This window comes from Macaca thibetana, chromosome 2, assembly GCF_024542745.1.
Source record: "Macaca thibetana thibetana isolate TM-01 chromosome 2, ASM2454274v1, whole genome shotgun sequence".
NCBI lineage: Eukaryota > Metazoa > Chordata > Mammalia > Primates > Cercopithecidae > Macaca > Macaca thibetana.
This window is the reverse complement of record NC_065579.1, coordinates 151,590,322-151,612,369: the sequence shown is the minus strand read 5'-3', so window position 1 is coordinate 151,612,369 and position 22,048 is coordinate 151,590,322. Positions and strand designations below refer to the sequence as shown.

General features: G+C 49.3%; 1 protein-coding gene across 2 annotated transcripts in view; it reads right to left on the bottom strand.

Annotated features, from left to right (window-relative positions):
- The window catches only part of SEMA5B (semaphorin 5B), a 120,470-nt gene that overhangs the window by 29,683 nt on the left and 68,739 nt on the right, over window positions 1-22,048 (bottom strand). For both annotated transcript variants that reach the window (XM_050781826.1, XM_050781827.1), the window contains exons 2-4: window positions 10,306-10,509; window positions 5,258-5,357; window positions 1,265-1,310 (exon numbers count right to left, since the gene is read on the bottom strand). In XM_050781826.1, the coding sequence (XP_050637783.1) occupies window positions 1,265-1,310; window positions 5,258-5,357; window positions 10,306-10,459 (300 nt within the window). In that variant the 5' untranslated portion in view covers window positions 10,460-10,509. The remainder of the gene's footprint in view (window positions 1-1,264; window positions 1,311-5,257; window positions 5,358-10,305; window positions 10,510-22,048) is intronic.

Sequence of the window (22,048 nt, the reverse complement as noted above, 5' to 3'; positions counted from 1 at the left end):
TGGAACTCAAATGCCTTGTACCATGCCTAGGATGAGATTGGCCTTCAGTAGTTATTCAACAAATGTTTATTGGGTGGGTGAATTGATGGATGGATGGATGGATGGATGGATGGATGGATGGATGGATGGGCAGGCTGGCTAGTAAAGGTATGGATAGAAGGACAGATGGACAGATAGAAGGACAGATGGACAAATGAATGGCATTTTCTTTCAATTTGCCCTAGTTCCTCCCAACCCTTCCCTTCCATTGGGCACACATTTGCTTCCTTATACCTCCCCTCTAGCAACCAGCCAAGAGCTGCAACGCCCCTGGGTGTGTGGACCCAGGTGTGACCAGAATGTCATACCAGCTCCCCAAGAAAGTCTCCCCTGTGGCAGCGAAACTCTATACAAACAGCCCAGCACATGATTAGGTTCTAACTTCCGATTAGGTTAGTCACTTCTCATATTTTCCTGAAGACCAGAGACTCTGCATTTCTTATAGTCCCGTGGCCCCTAGCTGAGTTCTGGTACACAGTAAGTGCTCAATGAATGCTTAATCACTGGGAGACCAGAACATGTCTCCTAGACATGAGAATTGAGGCTCTCCCCTCATTGAAGAAGAGATGGCCTTCCTTTCTCTACAATATTCAGCCTCTGCAAAGATGGTTTGGCATCTGTTTCTCAATCTGGGATAAATGTTCTGGATCAAGGAGTCCCATTAAAACGCCTCTCAGAGCACTTAGGGAATTATGCTTGGGAAGTCCTTCTTGGCAGCAGATAATAAATCAATCACAGCTCAGAGAAAATGCTGAGTTAGAATGGGATCATTCAGGTTGGGCTAGGAAAGGAACTAGGAATCCTCTTTCCGTGGAGGCCTGAACTCAGAGACCCTCCTGTGGATCCAGGTTGGGGACTTACAATAACAACCAATCCAGTTTGCCCAGTATTGTCCCAGTTTTTGCACTGGGAGTTCTGCATTCTCAGTCAGGGACAGTTGGTCAGCCCAGCCTGGTGGTGTTTTCCTCCCTTCCTCATTAGCAGCCTTGCTGCATGATGCAAGAGCCCTGTATGCCTCTGCGTTGATGTGAGCCACACCCCTCCACATACATTCCCTGCAGTGACCCTGATAGCTAGGGTCTGAGTCCATGGCCAGTGAAAAGAACAAGTGGCTCTTGTTTTCAACTTTAGAGGCTGAATTCTGAATGGCGCCACTTGCGCTGCCCTGCCTTGGGCTCTGGAATAGGGGAAATTACAGGAAGGGAAGGGAAGAAAGCAATCGTACCTGAAGAAGAGAGACATTGGCAAGGCTGAGTCTGAAGAGGTAGTTCCTGTGAAAATGGAAACAGACATCCTAAGTGACGCTGGTTCTGCAGGCAGGACCCAGGGAGCAGCTTCCTGGCTCGGGCCTTCTGGGATGCCAGGACTGGGTGCTGATTGCCTAGGGTCAACCCCCAAGGAGAGCTTTACCTCCATTTGCTCACTTAATCTTCACACAACCCTGGGAGGAAATCCAGGAAGCTCCATGTTACAGATGATGAAGCAAGGTGGGTAAATGGCCCAAGTCACCAAGATAGTAAGTGAAGGAGTTAGGATTCAAACCCAGACTTTCCTCCAAGTCCCATGTTGTCTCTGCTCCCAGCCAACTCAGCTGGCCCAGAGAGGAACCCCTTGACCCCACCTTTTCCAAACATGGAGGCTGTTAAACGTAAAGCCTCACAGCACTCTTACAGGGATGCAGACAGCCAGCTTCCTCCTATCCTGGCCCACCACCCTGACCCACCCCTCCTCACACAGGCCAGCCATCTCTCCTGGTTCCACGTCCCAGGGTCCTGAGTCCGGTTTGTTTGTTCATCTCCTGCAGTCTCTCCAGCAGTCGGTGACTCCGGGTCTGACCTTTCTGTGGCCACCTCTCTGGACCGCCCTCTCTCCTCTAGCCCAAAAGACCCCACCCACCACCTCACCATCCTTCTCCCCACAGTCCAGCCTGCACAGGGCTTCCAGGCTCACCTACCTCAAACCATTTTCACCTTCAGTAATAAAGAGGATACTACTACTAGGAATAATGATATCAGACACTTTTTGAGTATCATAAGTGTCAGCCACTGCTGCAATTTCTTTGCATGGACGCTGGAGCCAGGAGGCCACCATGTACAGACAGGGAGAATTCCAGCTCAGCCACCTGCCACCTTCTGAGAGCCTCAGTGCCTGTCTGTACAATGGGGAAGTGAATGGCTGTGTTTCTTATTTCACAGGACTGTGGAGACAGAGGAATGGTGTGATGCACATTAAAAGGCTCTGTTCATGTTGAACACATGTAAAGTCTTGGTTTCCCCAACACTTTTCTTGCTTTGGTTCTTCTGTCTTTGGGCTATTCCTATTGCGGTTCCTAAACTTTTTAGGAATAAAGACTTTAGAAAGTTCTGGCCTACCTCAGCTGAGGAGGGAAATGAAGGGAAAGGCTGTGGAGTGGGCCAGAAAGAGAAAGAGGGGCCCGTGTTGAAGGAATCCAGAGCCGGAAGGAGACGCCGCAGGCCGAGAGACTTCTCTTCCCAGCTCTGGCTCCAGGCCCAGGTCCCACTCAGCTTCTTTGCTGTCCTGGGGCTGGGGGGGCCTCCTGGGTGACCTTGGCTCCAGGCCTCTGCTGTCCTTCCCCAACCCCCTCCCCAAGTCCTTAGCAGAGCTCCCCCCGTCCCACCCTCCTGGGCTGGGAACAGATGAGCTCCAGCTTATGGCTGTGCCCCAGCTGCCTGCTCAGGTAACACAGGCATCTGCTCACAGCTTTAACAAATTAGGGGAAACATTGCATCACTTTATTCATTTTTATCCCATCAAAAATCATTCATCACAACATCGCAGTCAGCTCTCCTGGGAGCTGGAATATGAGAACAGAGAGAAATCTCTGTAGCCTGACCCACCCTAAATCCCTTGCGGAACAAGGAGGGGTATAAATGAATATAAAATTTCCCTAGCCTGAATTCCAGAGGTCCAGGGGTCAAGAAGAAGGGAAGACAATGTCAGGCAGAAGAAAAGGAGGAAGGAAAATGAGCTGGAGACAGGAAAAGAAAGTGGCCAAGGACCCACTACGTTGGTTCTAAGAAGCCTGAGGGACCAGGTCTAGAATTGATTTTCCCGTCCATCTGAGGGCATAGCCAGGCTCAAGGATGCAGGAAAAAGTGTCTCTCCATCTGTGTGTGGGAAGCCTCCAGACAGAAAACATAACCACCTTCTGGGGAAGCCGCAGAGCAGACCAGGAAGAACAGTGTGACCACAGTCACAGGGTAACCTAACCTCTCCAAGCTTCAGTTTCCTGGTCCATAAAATGGGGGTACACAGAACCCACTTCCTGGGTTCACCCACTTGTGAAGATTCAATGATTTACTGCGGGTATAATTTACTACATGTATTAGATTAAACACATGTGTGATTTACTACATTTACTACATGCAATAACTGACTTACTACATATATAGCACATGCCTGGCACATGGCCAGTGCGGAATAAATGGCAGCTTTCGAAATGCTTTCACAAGGCTCAGAGCAGAATCTTCGGATGCTACCATCTAGGTTTGTTAAAGTACACATGTAAAACGGGAGAAATCACAATTATGTTGAAGGATCACATCAAGGCCAGTTTCCTGATTGTAATGTTGTCTTACAGTAATGCAAGATGTTAGCCTTGGGGGAAACTGGGTGAAGGGTATATGGGATCTCTCTCTATTATTTCTTACAACTGTATGTAAATCTACAATCATCTCAAAATAGAGAGTAAAACAATTACTCTCTTTGCTGGGAAAATAAAGTCCATCCTCTTGTATACTTGCATATGGACAGACTCCCTCTGGGGGGACAGTCAAGAATCTCACCACTGGGTGCACCTTCAGTTGGGGGTCCTGCTTGTTTGAGAGGGTGGCCCTGCTTTTCACCATATACTCCTTTGTACCTTTTGAATGTCCTACCATAAGACAAAATAGTTAATTTAAAAATTAAAAAAATAAAAGAAAAATGCTTTCAGGCCCAGCTTCACAGCAGCCCTGTGAGATTGGTGGCACAGAGACAGTAACCCAGACTTTACACATGAGGAAACTGAGGCTCCAAGGTCAAGATCCCCCAGGACAGGAACCCAGCTCATCCACACCTAATCCAGAGCTCTGTTCCTGACTTGCCTCATTTTCATACAGCAAATGAAGGGGTGGAGACACTAAGGAAAGCTCCAGGGCAAGGATGGTCAGCTACAGCGTGGCCCAGAAGTGCCCAACCCAGTGGCCACCCTCTCCCCAACCCCACACCCACTGAGTCAGAACTTCTGGGCTGCAGAGCTGAAAAATAGTGCAGTCCCAGGTGATGACACAGACAGACCTGCAGAGCAACTCTAGGCCTGGGTTAAGGAGACCTGGCTGTAGTCCCCACACCCTGTTGCCATCATGCTATGTGATGCTGGGAAGGTCACCTTCCCCTCTCAGGGCCTCTGCTACCGCCTGCTTTAAATGAGGACAGTTGGGTGACACCAGAGATTCTCAAACTTGAGTGTGATCAGGCCACCTGGAAGGGTTGCTAAAACACAGGTTGCTTCTTCCCAGAGTTTCTGACTCAAGAGGTCTGAGAAAGACCCAAGAATCTGCATTTCCAACACATTCTCAGGTGCTGCTGGGCCAGGGACTGCACCCTGAGACCCTCTGGAATCGGCCCTCTCTAAGCCCCCTCCCTACCAGAGCCAGTGGTTTCATGAGGAATGAGCTCCTCCTAGTCCACCCAGAAAGCCTCCGCAGGTTCCCCTGGAGAGTACTGTCTGTTGGATATTGGATCTGAACAGCGGACTAAGAAGTCACGCCACAGGCAGGTGAGGTCCTTCGGGAAAGGTTCTACCCCTACCCAGCCGTCCCAGGTGCAGGCCGCCGGCTGGCCGGCAGGGGGCTCCTGGGCACCTTCTCTGCATGGAGCTCCCAGGGAACTGGCCCAGAAAGCCATTCTGGCAGCCGAGCAGGGACCAGGCAGGGACCGGGCAGGAGGTGGTCAGCAGGCATCCCTGCCCTCACTAACTGCCAACCACAGAGGCCTGCAGCTGGCTGAGATTGTGAAGTCAAGAGTCACCCCCACCCCCACCCAGCCAAAACACGCTTCCTTCTGTGGGGGACAGACATCCACACGGAGAGGGCCCAGCAGAGAGGATGGGGCCCAGCACATGGGTCTGCCCAGGTGAGTTCATCCTGAATACTATTCCCTCCACCCAGCTCCAAGCCCCTGCACTTCCGGCCCCCACCCCTCTGCCCCTTGTTACCTGGCTCCCACAATGAGCTGGTTCCTGGAGGGGTCCAAGGCGAGCTGGGAGAAATCCCGGGCTCCAGGGTAGGTGAAGTTAGAGACCCATGGCTGCAGATCTGGTGGAGGGAGAGGCAACACTGTGGTTACTGCTGGGCCAGGGGCTCCCAACTGCACCGCACAGACCACAGAACAGAAGGGTGAAAATCGGGGGGGAAGTGGGGCAGTGCCACCCAGGAGATCTGGTGTCACCTGCCCACCTCTGTGGCCCCAGGGACTTGGGAGTGGGTGTTGTAGTCACTGTTCTGCCACATTCCTTAGCTCAGAGGAGGGCATTACCCTCCCTGCAGAGGCATGAAGGGATACCTATACTCACCCTTGACTTCCCCCAGGCCCTCACTAGCCACATGAGTATACACTGGCAAATCCTGCCTGTTCTACCTCTAAACTGCCTCTGAAATCCTTCCACTGTTTTCCCACTGTATCCCACCCCCATCCAAGCCACCACTAGCTCTTGTCTGGAGCAGTGCCAACAGCCTCCTAACCAGCCTGGTTTCCACGCCTGCCCCTTTAGTCAATTTCCCACAAAGCAACCCGAGCGCTTGTTCTCAAATGCAAATGTGGTCATGTCACTCCCCAGCCCAGAACCCGTCCATAGCTCCCAACCACCCCCAGGAAAAGTCCAACTCTTGCGAAGGCCCTTGGGTTCTGGTCCGCTGTCCTCCCAAGTCCAGTGCCTGGCACAGTGATTATTTACTGATCCCCTGAAAGACATTCCCTAAAGTCTTCACCCCAGCCACACTAAACAAACACTTCATACTTCCCCAAGTCCATCCCACAAGAGCCTGCAAACCTTTGTGCTTCTGTTCTCCCTCGATGGAACAATTCCTGTTCACCCCCATCCCTACCTCCTCCAAGAAGCCTTCCCTGACTGCTTCAAGCCAGGGTTAAGGGCTCCCGTAGTTTTCTACTTTACTGCCACACTGTGTGTCTAGCCTGGTAGTTTGCCCTGGGGGCCAAGAAAGACTTTGCTTCCTAGATCTCCAGTCTCAGTTGAGCACCTAGCAGTGTTTGAACGAATATATGAATAATCCTCAATCCCTCCTTGTATGAGGGGAACTGGATTTTCAGACAAGATTCTGCAGAGGTGGGAGGTGCAGAGATTGCGCGGTCAGTGTCCACCCTGCCTCTAAGGAAGGTTGTTCCCAATCAAGGCCTTTCAAAGGGATTGGGTGGGCAGAGAGGAGACCTCACAGCCTCTGGGCGGATGGGGAGTGGTCTGGGAGGGCCTGCTTAGAAAGTGCCGGCTGACTCTCTCTGTTTCCCTCCTGCTGAAGACACACTTCTCCCTTCTTGGTTCACAGCCTCCTGATAGCTCCCCCTCAGCCTGTGCATGACCCATGGCTGGGTGGGAATTGGCACCAGTAAGGAGAGAGCCATGGAGCAGAGGGACTTTCATGCCGATGGTGGTAAAGATTCCGGGGTAATGGGAGGCACTGTGCTTTCTCCCCATAGTGCCTTAGCAACTGACTCACACAACGGCCGGCCGGGCGGCGGCGGGGGGGCGGGGGTGGGGGGGGATGGGGGGAGAGAGGTTGGGGAGGGAGAGAGACTGTGTGTGTAATCCAAGGGAAATAAATCATTGCTCATTATCCCTCCACTACAGAGTAAAAGCAGCCCTTCATTTCTGCACGACAGGCAAACACTTAATCGCTCCCTGGAGAACTGAAGGTTTTGCGAATTGGATGTTTTTCAGAAAACTGTGATAGGCATGATTAAAAAAAGAAGAAGAAAGAAATTCTGCAGCAAAATGAAGCAAACCCCTTGGGCCTGCCTTTGCCCCCAGCAGGTGATTATAGGTTGGCAAGAATTGTCATGTAGTCACGATGGTCTTTGGGCAATATAGGATAAGAAGTGGATCTGGAGTCTGGTGGGTTAGGTTTTTAGCTGACCTCTCAGAAATCCTGGATAAATATTATATTACCTTAGAAATGAAACCAAGGGTCCTCCTCTTCCAGGAAGCCTTCCTGGATTACAGCCTCTCCACCCTGATCTTATTTTGTTCCACATTCTCTCTATCCTTTTCATTCCATTCACATTGTATGTTATTGTTACTCTGAATGTGGTCAAATATTTTCTGTGTGTGTAGGGCGGGGTCTTCCCTGTCCCTGTGAGACTGGGTGCTCCCTAACAGCAGCAAACAGATTACACCTTAATTCCCTCCTTCCCTTTCAACAAGGGTATTCCAGATATAGGCAGCTGAATGAGGGAGGAGGTGGCATGATGGGTCTGCAGTGGATACTCCTTCTGGGGACTTCCCAGCTCAGTCTTCACTTAGGCCCTTTCCTGGGGAGGAGGGGAAAAGAAGAGGAAACAGGGTAGAAGCTGGGATAAAAATGGGGAGGTGGGAGTGGAGGTATGGAGGGTGGTGGCCTCTTCCAGTTTCAGTCCCTCTCCCATAGCCCCGACCAACACGGGCAAGGGGGATGGGGGAAGTGGGGACAGAAGGGGCCGGGCATAGCACGTGGATCCTGGGGGAGCCTTGGGAAGGGAACCAGACTGCTTGTATTAAACAGGCCAAGGGGACCAGAGGGAAGGCTGTCTTTAAAAACACCAAGCACGTTCTGAGCTCCATGTATGGCAAAGGCTTTGGATGGTGACTTTAAGAGAAAAATGACATTCTCCATGACGCGCCTGTGATTTTAATTATAGTCAATTCAATTACCCACCTTGTGGGTTAACCACTGCCAGTGTTAAGTCCAGGCTGGCTTCTCCTGCTGCCTGGAAGGGTAACACTGGCAAATGAGAGAATATGCAGGCTGAAGAGAAACACAGCTTGGCCCCCCCAAGAGAAACCCACAGGAGAAAATTTAACCTTACACGACAGAAAAACAGCAGTGAGATTCTGCGACTGGCAGCTCCTCTAGGGTGTTTAGGGGTTATGCACAGCTCAGTCAGGTGTCAGGGGAGAGGGAAACTCACAGTTACAAGCTGGCAGCCTACAGATTGGTCAGAAAAGAAGTGTAACATCCTAGGGGGCTTGGAGGCTGGGGTTGGTGCTGTCCTTGATTAGGGCAACTTCTGAGCACAGCATTCCAGAGCACAGTCCTTTGCCCAGTGTGAACTGAGTCCCTACTGTGTGCTCAGCCGTGCTAAGGGATGTAGGAACACAAGAGAACCAGTCCTGGTCCAAGACCAGAACCAGTACCAGCTGGGCTGAGGGACCAAAGGCAGTGACTTTTAACCAACAATACAAGATCATTAGGTACGCAAAGAAAACTTTTGTTCACCTCCAAGGCCCCACAGCATCCCCTTCTGTACCTGGCACAAAGCAGGGCCCAATACAAATTCGGCAAATGGATAGGAAAACTCAAAGCTGTCAGAATGCAGAAGGGGAGGAGGGCATTCCTTCATTCTGTAAGAGGGTGGGGTGAGAAGTCAGATTCATTCAATTCATACCTGAGGATCAAAAATGGTTTCAAGGACCCCAGGCATACAAGGAAGATGTCTCCCACCTCCCTGACTTCCTCCCCCAATCTAATTTGCACAGATGGAGACCTGCCTGGTCGGGGGACAGGGATTCCCCAGCCCTCCTTCCATGTCCCTGCCCCCAGACTCAGCCAGGCCAATAGTGCCCCCAACAAAGCCCCTGGGAGGAAATGTTTCATTAGGAGCTGCCACAGGAGCCCCAATGTGAGGAGGGTAGCCCTAGGAATCCACTCCTTCTGTCTCCCTCTGTCCTCTTCAGGGACAGCCACCAGCACTCCAGGAGCCATCAGAAGTCTGAGGGTGTGCACGTGTTTTGCAGGCTTAGGACATTGTTAATTTACTTTAATCCACTTAAGCCTTCAAAGCCTTGGATCCCAGCTCAAACAAGACAGCGCCGAGAAGACAGCTGGAAACCTTCCTCCCTGAGAGGAACCAGCCCACAGCTGGGAATCCCACCCTTCCTCAACACCCCCAGACTCTCATACATACTGCCTCTCCCACCCCTCAAATCCTGGGCCTCACTGGTTGATTTTTCCAATTGGGTTCCATCTTGCCCCGCCCACTCCTGCAGGATGGGGCTCTGCATGTCCTCCCGTATGGGCCACCGGAGGGTAGAGCACCTGATCGCTCTGCAGTGGGCAGTGGACAGAGCACTGCACGTGGAGTCAGGAGCCCAGCACTGAGGACTGGCTCTGACAAGCCTCTCTGGCCCGCCACGCCTAGGCTTCCCATCTGTAAAAGGCAGTGACGATCTCCTTGCACTGCCTCCCCAACAGGGTTACTATGAGGAGGAAACCGGCCAGTGTTGATCAAACTTAAGAGCCTAGGGACCCCTGAGACTACATCTGCAGATCCCAGTGTGAGCTGCCAAGTAGGTGGTGGTTCATGAAGTACTAATGTGACTGTAACACAACCAGGACCCACCCAAACTGGGTAACAGGTCGTGAGAGAATGTCTGGGATGCTCTGGTATTTGTGTTTTGTTTTTTAGCAAGTATTAGAATGTATATACTAATTTTAGAAACTCTTATCAAGAATTTACAGACCCCTTGGAATATGTCCAGTGATTTACAGATCACAGTTTGGGAAACACTTTAATAGCACATTCTCATACCCTCCCTTGACAAACAGAAGGCATTATGAGTCACCAGGGCCCTTGCACTGAGGTTTCCCAAGACCCTAAAGAGAGGGATCCCTGCAGCCCCTTAGAGCAGAAGGAAGCTTTCCAGAGATCTCCAGGTACCTCCTAATGCGTGAGTCATGCTGAGACCCCTGGCCACCTCCACCCAGGGCATCCACAACTTCCTTTTCTAGCAAAAGACTCCCCTTCCCCCAGGTTGGCATGCATGAAGGGCCTGAATAAATTACCGAGAGACAAAAATTAGACCCCTCCAGCCCATTGCTCCCCATCCTTCTTAAAACATCCAGCACCAGAGGAAGAGTCTCAGGACCCCGGGACCCAGCAGTTAATGAACATCCCAAGGACATCCAACAGCCAGAAACATCCTGCCAAGGCCTGACCTAAGTCCTTCAGGACACGGCCATTGCAAGACAGGGCCAAGTAGGAAGCAGCTCTTACCTTCAAAGGCCACGGTGGGGTGCTCGCTCAGGGCGCACAGCTGCTGCTCACTGCTGGGCTCACTGGGGACATCCTGGGAGTTGGAGAGGTGGGACACCAGCAGTGTGAGGCTGGGCAGCAACAGCGAGACAGCCAGGGGGCCTGCAAGCACCATGGTGGGCCCCTCTGCAGTCCTAGCTCCGGGAGGCAGACAGGGGAGAAGACCTGTAAAGTAAACACTAAGTCTCACCAAGGGCTCCCTCCATCTGGGCCCACTTCCCTCCATTTCCTTGTGGTTATCAGTGCCCCCACCGGATTTGAAAAATAAATTTCTATTGTATTTATGTTACTCAGAGTTTGCTCTGCTCTAGTAAATGCAAAGATATAGATCATTCCCTGAAAGCTAATTTCCCCTGTAATAGCATTCTCTACAAAACTGACAAATTACAGTGCCTTTTCTATTTATGATTCCAAATGGTTTAAAATTAGTTTTAATGATAAAGGTAGTATCTTAGGGATTTTAATAATGGAGCTGAGGCCATGGGTAGTTGTTTGTATAAAGATAAATCTGGATCCGTAACTCATACTTTATATACTAGGAAAAAATTCAAATAGACAAAAGATTTCAATGTTAAGGATAAAAATCATAAAAATACTAGAAGAAAATGCAGGCAGGATCCTTTATACCTTGGCATGAGAAACCATGGCTCAAAATCCAGAAGCCATCAAAGAAAAGATTGATACATTTGACTACATTAAAATCGCAAACACCTGCACTTCCCCCTCCTCTCCCCCAAAACAACATCAATCAGGCCGGGCGCAGTGGCTCATGCCTGTAATCCCAGCACTTTGGGAGGCTGAGCAGGGCGGATCACCTGAGGTCGGGAGTTCAAGATCAGCTTGACCAACATGGGGAAACCCCTTCTCTACTAAAAATAAAAATTTAAAAAAAAAAAATTAAAATAAATAAATAAATAAAATTTTTAAAAAATAATCCATCAAAATCATAAGGAAAATGACAAACTAGAAAGAAATATTTGCAATTCATATCACAAACAACAGACTAATATTCCTAATATATAAAGAACTGAAACTGCCTTTGCAAAAAGTATGACAGTGCAGGAAATCTGACCTAACAGACTCCATCTTGCTTCTAGCCTGCAAGTTGCCCTTGCTCATTCCTAGGCCTAGGCCAAGCTAACTGTGGAAGGAATTTAGTTTACAGTTTAACTTTGAAGCAGAGAAGATTACAGCCCCTTCCCAAAGCAAACCCCCTCCTTGCTTGGGGATCACACCTCCTTTGTAATACTAACAATTTAGCCACAGGATAAGACAATATGGCTCAGGAGTCATTCAGCCAGATGTCACAAGATTAATAATTGCTCCTATAGATAACATTATTGTAAAACCTGAGATTGGTGTTCTAGGTATTTTTTCAGACCCTGTATTCTATTGGATCTGCTGGTGCCATCCAGACTGATAAACTGGTTCATCTGACCTTGTGGCCCCCCTACCCAGTAACTGAACTCAGCACAAGATGACACGCTTCAACTCCCTGTGATTTCATCCACGACCTAACCAATCAGTGCTCTCCACTCCCTAGCCCCACTGCTTCCCAAACTATCCTTTAAAAGCCTTACCCTCTGAATTTTGGGGAAGGCTGCTTTGAATAATGATAAACTCCTGTCCTTCTGCTTAGCTGGCTTTGCATCTATTAAGTTCTTTCTCTATTGCAAAAACTTGCTGTTCTCAATGCATCAGCTTTTCTGGACAGCGAGCAAGATGAATTCATGCAGCGATTATAGAACTTCTAGGAATCAGGAAGGAAAAGACTAACAATCCAGTAGAAAAATAGGCAAAGAATATAAATATAAACAGGAGCTTAAAATATGAATGACAATTATCCTCACTCATAATAAGAGCAACACCAGTTAAAACATAGACTGAGATACCACTTCTCATCTATTAGTTTAGCAAAAATCCAAGTTAGATGCTGCAGTCTTTTGGTGAAGCAGTGGGGAGAGGGCCACTACCATATACTGCTGTGGGGGTTGGGGTGTGCAAGATGGCAAATCCCTGTGGGGTGATCCTGGCAATATCTGGCAAAACTACCCATGTATTTACCCCTCGACCTAGCAACCTAATTCTTTGTGTCTACACTCGTCCTCCTTGGAGTGTGTTCCACAAACCAGTGTCGATTCACACACTGGAACAACTCCACGGTCACAGAAATGCAGAGATCTGAGAGTCAGTGTTTAAAAATCTTTATAATAATTTGACAGAGTAATTTTATGTATATTGAATCTAATAACAAAATATTCAGGCTTGTATGTTGCATGTTTTATTTCAATTCATTTCTCTAGTAATTCACTTTTATTGAATTTTATGTAAGTATCCATCTGTGACAGATTGTAAATTGAAAAATCAAACCTGCCTCTTCACAGATAGTTGAGGGCAAAAACAGACCACAGAGGCACCTGCACATGTGCAAAGTGACTTACGTACGAGATTGTTCATTGTCACATTCTTTGAAAGAACAGAAAGGCAGGAAACAACCAAATATTCAGAAACAGGAGATTGCTCAAATAAACTAGGGTATATCTTCACAATGGAATATTATGCAGCTGTTAAAAAGTATGAAGATTTTTCTCTCTTTATTTTACTTAATTTTTAGAAAGACAGGGTCTTGCTCTGTCGCCCGGGTTGGAATGCAGTGGCACTATCATGGCTCACTGCAGTCTTGAGCTCCTGGGCTCAAGCGATCCTCCCAGCTCAGCCTCCCTAGTGGTTGGGACCACAGGCATGCACCATCATGCATGACTAGAGGGGCATGCTCTGTTGTAAGTGGAGGGGTCGTCTTGTTCTGCTGCCCAGGCTTCCTCTAGGCTTTGATATGGAAAAATATCCATATCAAAAAAGTGAAAAAAGCAAGGTACAGAACAGCTTAATAGCATGGTACCTTTTGTGAAAATAAGAGGGTAAAAATAAGAACATATGTATTTATATATGTTTATAATAGCATTGATATACACTAGAAAAATAAACCAAAACTAATTTTAGTAGGTTATCTTTAAGTAGCAAAATGGGAATCAAGGCTTCTCAGTAAATACCTTTTTATATTATTTTCATTTGTGACCAGGTAATCATATTGGCCACTCAATAAAGTTTTTAGATTTAAGAAACTTAAAAAAAAACTAGTTTGGGTTCACTAAAACTCCTGGAAAACCCTAACATTTGTCTGACTTGTCGCATCTGAGTCCCTTCCACCTCCTCTCTCCTTCCCTAGTCCATCCAACATGTCACCAAGCCGCACTGACCCTATGTCTCTCAAAGGTCTCTAACCCAGAGTGAACTCCTTGGTGTCACTTTCTTCAGCAATAAAATGAAAGGTTGAACTAGATTGGGGATCCCCGACCAGGAGCTGGGGTGAATTAGAATCATCCCCCTGAGGGAGCAGAGTCCGGGGCTGGCAGGTATGGAATTCCCAGGTGATTCTGATGAGCAGCTCCCAGGGTTGAAACTGGAGGACTAGAGGGCTGGGGCTCCTTCCTGCTCTAAGACGTTTGCCCCAACCCTTCCTCTCTCTTCCCTTCCTACTGCCACTACCTTACTCCAGGTCTGGAAAATCACAGTAGGATTACTTTTTTCCTGCCTAAGGTTCCTCACATGTGTGTGAAATGGAATAATACCCATCACTGAATGGTTGCACGCCTCCAAGGAAATAACAGAATGAAGCCAGTGCACCCAACTGGCCCCTTCTCCCCCCACTCCCTCCCGGGTCTGCACCCCACCTGGAATTAGGACCCACAGCACCTTTTTGATCCCCTTATCCTCAGGCTCAAACTCATTCATACTTTACTCCTCCCGAGAAGAGCCTGACCATTCCTCTTAGCAGAGACCCTCTGGGAGGGAGATTTGGTCCAAACCTACTCCCTGAAGTGATTTTTCACACTGTCACTCACGTGGAGTTTTTCCTAAGCGCTAGCCTGGGTCCGTCTTGTGGCATGGGGTTTGGCTCTGCTTCCCATCCTTGGAGCCCACCAATTTTCCTGACATTGACCCCTGGCCCCTCAAACAAGGCCGCAGGACTGGGGAAGAGGGATTCAAAGGGCGAGGCCAAATCTCTGGAGCAAGACAACCTGAGGCCCAGTCCTAGCCCTCCTCTTTGCTAGCTGTGTGACTCTGGGAAAAACACTCTCTCTGCCTTAGTTTCTCCAAACTGGGGATGATAATAACAATATCAACTTCTTTAGCAGTTGTGAGGATGAAACGGGTTATTACCTTTAAAAGGCCTAGAGCAGTACCTGGCAGACAGAGTGATCAACTAGCATGAGTTATTCTGGTGCTCTGGGGAGAGAGGAACAGGGACTGGAGCATTTCCTTTTGCCCTCTGACACTTATGCTGGAAGCCCTCTGCCTGCACCTCTTCCCTGCTCTGTGCCTGGGAGGTGGACGAATGTGGGAGAACTGCATCCAAGGAGGCCCTGCTTGGGTTTGGCCAACAGAGGGAGGAGAAGGCAGTAGAGTGAGCACAGCTGCAACCCTCGACAGACCAGAGCTCCCCTGCTTCCAGGCTTCGGAAGGAAATCGCTCCCTCTGTCCTCCCTTCAGAACTAGGGGTGGTGCCGCCTCCTTGCTTACCAGCCCCTGGGTACTGCACAGGGAGTTATCCCATGTGGTTCCCAAACCCCCTTCCAACACCTTTGTAAACAGTTCCTTTATTAAACTGCCCTCACATTACCCCAAGTGAGTATGTCATCTGTTTCCTGGGGGGACCCTGACTGATAGAACACCTCATTAGGGATATTCAATGCATATGCAAATAGCAGCTTTTTAGCCCTTAGCTGGGGCTTTTCTCCTGTCAGCCCCTAAGAATATCCAAGGTGCCAGGACAATTGCCCTCCTCTCCCCTCACTATTTCCCACCCTCCCACTGACCTGTGCTCCCTTCCCAGGCCTCTCTGCCTCCCCGCCCCAGGTCTGACCACCAGCTTCAGAGCCGCAGGCCTGGCCCTCTATGTGGCCAGATCCCAAGCTCCAGGGGCCGGAATTAGAAGCATATCCTGGGCCCCTTCTCCTACCCTGAACCCTAGGACTTAATGTACCTAAGTTCTGCAGCAGAAGTTCCATTCTTATGTAAATATGTCCTCCAAGTCCTTTTTGAATCAGTAATTGCAGATTAATATTACTGTGTCCACCTGCGGCCCAGCACAGCACGTCTGTCTGCTGTTTCAGGAGAGAAGGGAAGGACAGGACACAACGAGTGGGGAAGGGATGGAGCAGGGCCTAGATCTGGGATCTCCTCTACTCGGTTACCTTCCCTCCAGGTGAGGCAAGAGCAAGGAGTCTATGCCTGCAGCTTTGCAAATTTCAGCACAACTGCGGGTATCATACTGAAAAAAGAAGAGTGGTCGGTTCCCATATCACTGGAAGTGTTCGGGGTCTGACTTTTCGAGGCGAGTTCTAAACTTGGGAGGTGACTTCCCAACTCCCAAGAATTACCCATCTATGGCAATCATCTCCCCTCCATTTGTGGTCAAAGGGGTAGGCCCCAGCAGCCTCATATGTACCATGGGGTCCCCATCCCAGCCACAGCTACTTGTACCAGGATGGTCATGTGATCAGAACAAACAAATCAGGTCTCTCCCACAGCAATGTGGGTGTGTGAACCCCCAAGGTCAAGTCAGTCTTTGTAGAGGAAACTGGAATATGTAAATGTGGACCCTGGTCATATTCTGTTTTTTGTTTGTTTGTTTTGTTTTTTGTTTTTTTAATGAGATGGGATATCACTCTGCTTCCAACCAGGGTGGAATGCAGTGAGCATGACCATAGCTCACTGTAACCTCAAGCTGCTGGCCTCAAGCAATCCCTCAGCCTCCCAAAATGCTGGGATTATAGGCATGAGCCTCTGTGCCCACCGTGGGGTGGTTATCTGCTACCTGCCATGTGAGCTGAGGACAATCTGAAGGCAAAGACAAGTGACAGGAGACAGAGGCGTGCTGACAGCTTTCCAGTTCCCAATTCCAGCCCTTTCCTGAGGTTTAAATATGTTCTGCTTCCATGAGCCACCCCCACTCCCAGATCCTTGTAATAAAATTTCCCGTTTTTACTTAATCCCATTGGAGTTATATCAGACTAGGAGTTGCCGACAGGCGTTGCCTCCTAAGTCTGTCCTTGCCTTCCTCCTTTCTAAAGGAGCCTCGGCTTCATGACAGCAGGAGGCAACCCGCCCTGCTCAAAACTTTCCCTAGTCTTTCAGGCAGAGGTGGCCCATGAGCTGCATGAGGAGGTTGTCAGTGGGGCTTAGAGGGATGTGTTCTAAGAGAGCTTCCCTTTTTCCAGAGTGGTCAGCAGATAGGAGGAATGGTGCCACAGTAGCCATCTGCAGCTGGTAAGTGACTTTTAGCCATATGCTAAGGATGGCAAAGCAGGTCAGGTCAGTCTTTGTAGAGGAAACTGGAACAGATAAATATGGACCCTATGTGGTGGTCATTTTTTTTTTTTTTTTGGAGACAGGGTCTCACTTTGCCACCTAGGCTGGAGTGCAGTGGAATGATCACAGCTCACTGCAGCCTCAACCTCCCAGGCTCAAGCGATCCTCCCTCCTCAGCCTCCAGAGTAGCTGGGACTACAGGCACATACCACCAGGCCTGGCAATTTTTAAAATTTTTTAAAATTTTTTATTTTTTTGTAGAAACAGAGTCCACCATGTTGCTCTGGCTGGTCTCAAACTCCTGGACTCAAGCTATCCTATCACCTTGACCTCCTGACCTACTGGGATTACAGGTGTTGAGCCTACCTGAGTAGTCATCTTCTCTTCTTCTTTTTCATTTTTTTTTTTTTAGACCCTGTCTCTAAAAAAACAAAGGACGTGACCTTTAGCCATATGCTGAGGTAGGTGGAACCTGGGACGTTGAAGATGGAACCAACTCCATTCTGTCTACCTCCAGACTCCTTTCCTATGCTTGCTGTGTCTCTTGTTTCCTTCTCTGCAAAATGGGGAGAATAATAACACCCAGCTCACAGCTGTTGTGGAGATGAAATAAGTTATTTTTGTCTAACAGGCCTAGAACAGCATCTGCCACAAAGTAGGCATTGTATAAGTGCTATTATTATTATTATGAGCAAATAATACACTCCTAACTAGTTTAAGTCCTTGCTTTTCACATCTCGATTATATTAACTAAATATAATTCATATCCCATACAGTTTGGTTTTTCATACATACAACCAAATACTCCCAAGACAAACAGAAACTTCTATTTCTAACACGTCTGTCTGATTTGATGTTAAAATAGTTCCAGAAGTTCCCACCAGCAGTGCATAGCCAATCCAATTATCCTGAGGGTTGTATAGTATCATAGAAAGCCCTGAGCTTGGGAGGCTGCCCTACCTGGTTGCAAACCTTGGTTTCATCCCCTGTGAAATAAGGTTAATAGCTTCTTGCTTAGAGAGAATGCTTTGATACACCCAGAACTAAGTCTGGTACCGAGTAGGCTCTTTATGAAATCCAATTCATATTTTAGTTTACTAGTAATATGTAAAACATATTCCACTAGTTACCTAAGTATCTGTTCATTCATTTATACAATACTTCACTGAGCATTTACTGAACACCTGCTATGTGCTGGGCCCTGTATAGATGAGAAAGTAGGGAGGAGGGAGGTTCACAAGACAAAAGCACGGTCCTTGCCTTCAAGGAGCTTACAGTCTAAAAGAGGAGAAGAGACATGTCTCCAGTGAGCAGAGACAGCAACCCGTGGCCCGGGGTCTGGATGGGGAAGGGGGCACAGAAGGCCCGTGTCTTGCCCTGCCTCAGGCCTGCTTGGCACTGGAGCTGGGGCAGAGTGCTCTAGGAGTAGGGGAGGGGAGATGCAGCACCAGCTGACTCCTGCTATTTTGGGAAATCTTCAGCAGCGAAGAAAGCATTTTCCCAAATCTTTGGCCAGAGTTTCTCTTGCCTTCTCTCACGCTGCTGTCCCAGTTCCCTGTGGGTCCTGGGTTTGGGGTCACTCTAATGGTGCCTGGAGGCGTGTGAATGCACGTGTATGTGTGTGAGAGAATGCATGCCCACGCACATGCCCCCTGAGGCCTCCCCGCCTTGTATGGGACTTCTTCTGGGCTCATTTTCCCAGCACAGAGATTAGGAAGAGGGTTTGCTGAAACAGGCGGAGGGGGTGCAATTGGCGAGTGACAGTGAAGGAGTGCAGAGAAGTGGAGGCAGGAGCCAAGGCCAGAGCAATCAGGAGGCCCACAGCTACAGAGCGACCCGTGCCCTCTGCTCGGGGGCAAAGGACGACGGAGACAGAGGCGAAGAGAGTTGAGTATGAGAGCTGAATTCCCCAGAGCCCAAACTGGCCTCCTAACAGGCGCCCCCTGCACAACTGAACCCTCCCCCATTTTCAGAGAGGGGACTGCCCAGACCACTCTGGGGTGGGTAGCAGCTGAGTTGCCACACTGGGATCATTCCATTCAGCAGGAGGATGCATCGGGCCCGGCTCTCCTGCAGGGTCCAGCAAGATGGATGCATGGGTAGAGCAGCAGGAAGCAGCCGATGACAGTACCCTAAAAGGGAGAAGACGCCCTGGGAAAGTGGGTGACAGGCTGCAGTCAGGAGGGTGGCTAAGAGGCCTCGTGTAGAAAGCGGAACTCTCTTGAAGAGAACAAGGGTGGAGCTTCCCCAGCCACCAGGAGCGAAGAGCATTCCAGAGGGCACAGCAGGGGAAAGACTTGGCCCTGGCCTATCCTTGGACAATCTGGAGAAGCTGGTGGAGGGAGGCAGAGAGGGAGTTGAGTCTGGAAAGGAGGACCGAGGCCAAATCACAGTGAGACTTGAGCACAAACCTAAAGATTCAGGAGGTCTCCGTCTGCTGAAGAGGACTTGTGGCTAGTTTGGGACAGTACAAAGATGTGGTCAGGTCCGTGCATGCTTTGGGAAGTTTGGTGGCAGTGAGCAAGGGGACAGGTGAATTAGAGCAGGCCATTTATCAGCAGGGCAACTGTAGACATTGGGAAGCTGGTCTTGCACCCAGAATGCAGCTAGATCTCAGCCCCATTTGCACCCTTGTGGAGAATTCCCCAATCCAACTGCGGTGCTTGGCTCCAGACAGAAGCAGGGAGAATGAGGGACCAGGTTGGAAGTCGTGTGGCCCACAGAGCTGCACCCAGGCAGGAGCAGCACGGCCACTCATACTGCGGCCGACAAGGAGGTCCTCTCCAGGGTAACCTCAGACCTCTTTTCTTTTTAGTGAAAAAAACCATGAAAGGGTGTCATCAGGAAGAAAAAGACAACTTACAACCCCTAAAAGATGAGGGCTTGAGTGCAAGTGCCTGGAGCATATTGACAGCATGCTAGGCACTGTGCTAAGTACGCTCTTTCCCCTGCAGGATCTCACAGCAGCTTTGCAAGAAGGCCAAGAGGTGCCCACATAAGCATCATTCTTGAAGCTGAGGCACTTGCCCAAGGTCCCCCTGCCACTGCCAGTGAAGCTGGGATTTGAATCCAAGACTGTCTGCTGCACAAGCCCACACCCTAGGCCGCTACACTCACCATCCTCCCTGGAAGACAAACTGGCCCCAGCCCTATCGTTGCATTCCACAGCCCTGGCTCCACACGCTCTCCAAGCAGCCCTCCCAGTTTAATTTGGTTTTCTGAGTTGGCTTCCTTACTAGGGAGAGTGCTTTCTGGCTATAAATTTTTCAGCTGACTTCCTGCTGCACACCAGCCTCCTGTGAGTTTGGGCTGTGGGAGGCAGGTTTTCCGGGTCCTGAATGGCTCCGGAGAAATTCTAGAGGTTCCAGATGGACAGGGCAGAGTCTGGAGCCCTGAGCCCAGCGTGATGACAGCCACCTGGCAGCTTCCCCCAGCCCAGGCCTGACAGCCAGGGGCCAGGGTGGGTGGGAAGGAAGGCGATGCTTCCTTTACTCCCCACCTCCAGCTCAGTACATGAGGATCTTTGGGGAAGGGGATTCAGGCCGGTCCTCTTTCCTGAGTCCCCTCCATCCTTGCCTCCATTCAAAGTCTCCACTTGGCTGCCTGCCTGGGAAAGGGGGAGAAAAAGAGAAGGAAAATAAAAGAAGAGGAAATAGAGGGGAAAGCAAGAGCAGGGAAGAATGTGTACTGTCTGCAGTTTGGCAGGGGGGGAAAGGCATTGTGGAGGCAGCCCTCTCCTGCCCCTGCCCAGGGCCACGAATATGGTGGCCCCGCAGCGGGCTTCTCCGTGGGGGCGATGAAGGCATCTTCCCACCCACCCATCACTCACCACTTGGGGGGCCAAGCTTAGCCCAACTCAGCACAAAGATAAGATTGAGATGCAGATGCCTTCCCATTGCTCTGAATAGAGCAGATTGGATACGGATTTTCCTCTTTTCTTCCCTTTAAGACCATCTGGGGGACTGGGGCCCAGAGGGAAGGTTTGGACCAGAGCGGGGAGGGTTAGGGGGAGGAAACCCTTCCTAGCACTTTTCAGCTCTAAAATCTGGGGGGTGAGGACATGGGGAGCCTCTCCTACTCCAACTCCCTTGCCCTCTCCCAGTGGCAAGTTCATCCCCTGCCTCTGCTTTCTGCAATCTGGGTTGAGTTCTTCTCTCCTCCATATATTCCTAGAAACCTCCAAGTCACGCGTGTGTGTCATGAGTGTTCCGGCAGTCCTCCCTGCATCCCACCTACATCCCTCCAGCTGCAGTGGGGAAGATGAAAGGGACAAGGTGATGACCGAAAGTTTAACAAGAAGGACTCTGACACAGATCACATGGTTCAACACTGTACTTTATAGATGAAGAAACTGAGGATGGGAGGACAGAGCAAGATTGGGCAGGGAGCTCACAGCAGAGACTAAATAATAGCAGGATCAAGTAACAGTGACAACAATAATAACAATGTTATTATGTACCCAGAAGTGTTCTATGCTCTTTATATTATGCCACTTAATCCAAACAATAACCCTGTGAGGCGGGTATTATAATCATCCCCATTTCATGGATGTGAAAACTGAGGCACAGACCAGTAAAAAGTAACTTGCATGAGGTCAAACTTGTAAAAGCTGGATTCAAACCCAGGCAGTCGGGCTCAGGAGTCTGCCCCTTACTCAATGCCAGCACATCACACAGGACTCAGCCATTTAGAAAATGACATTATTTGACATAGCAATGTGGGTAGAGCCCAGGCCACTCCAGGGAATGTTTGCAGATGGCGAAAACCTCTTAAACATGGTCTATAATCTGCTGTATTTGTGATCATAGAGACTAGTCTTGCTCCTATGAACAGAGTAAGTCAACACATGGTAAGAATTGAAAACAAGAATACAACAAGAATGTTTACATCACTTGGGAAAACAAAGTGTGAACATCATGAGGGCAATTGTGTAGAAGACAGGCATGTGGAGGAAGATGGACCAAATGCATGCGCTGAGAGCGTGCAATCATCGGGGAGAACCAGGCCCTTGCCTCATAGAGTAGCAGTGTGGCTTAAACAAAATAAGGTGAATAGCATGTTTGGTTCATGCCTTGCACAGATTAGCATTACAAATGGTGGTGGTGGCTTCACTAAGGTAATATGATGACTAGGATTTTGTTTTTATTTACCAAACATTCTGTAATGTTTTATTGTTTTTGCAAGGAAAAAGAAAACAAAGGAGACTTGCCTACTTTAATTGCTGAAATTAAATGCTAAGGATGTCACCAGACGCAAATCAAGCTTATCTATTCATTAGAGCAGCCTCCTTTTCCTCCTCCCCATGGGCAGGCTCTCTCCGTGGAAACATTTC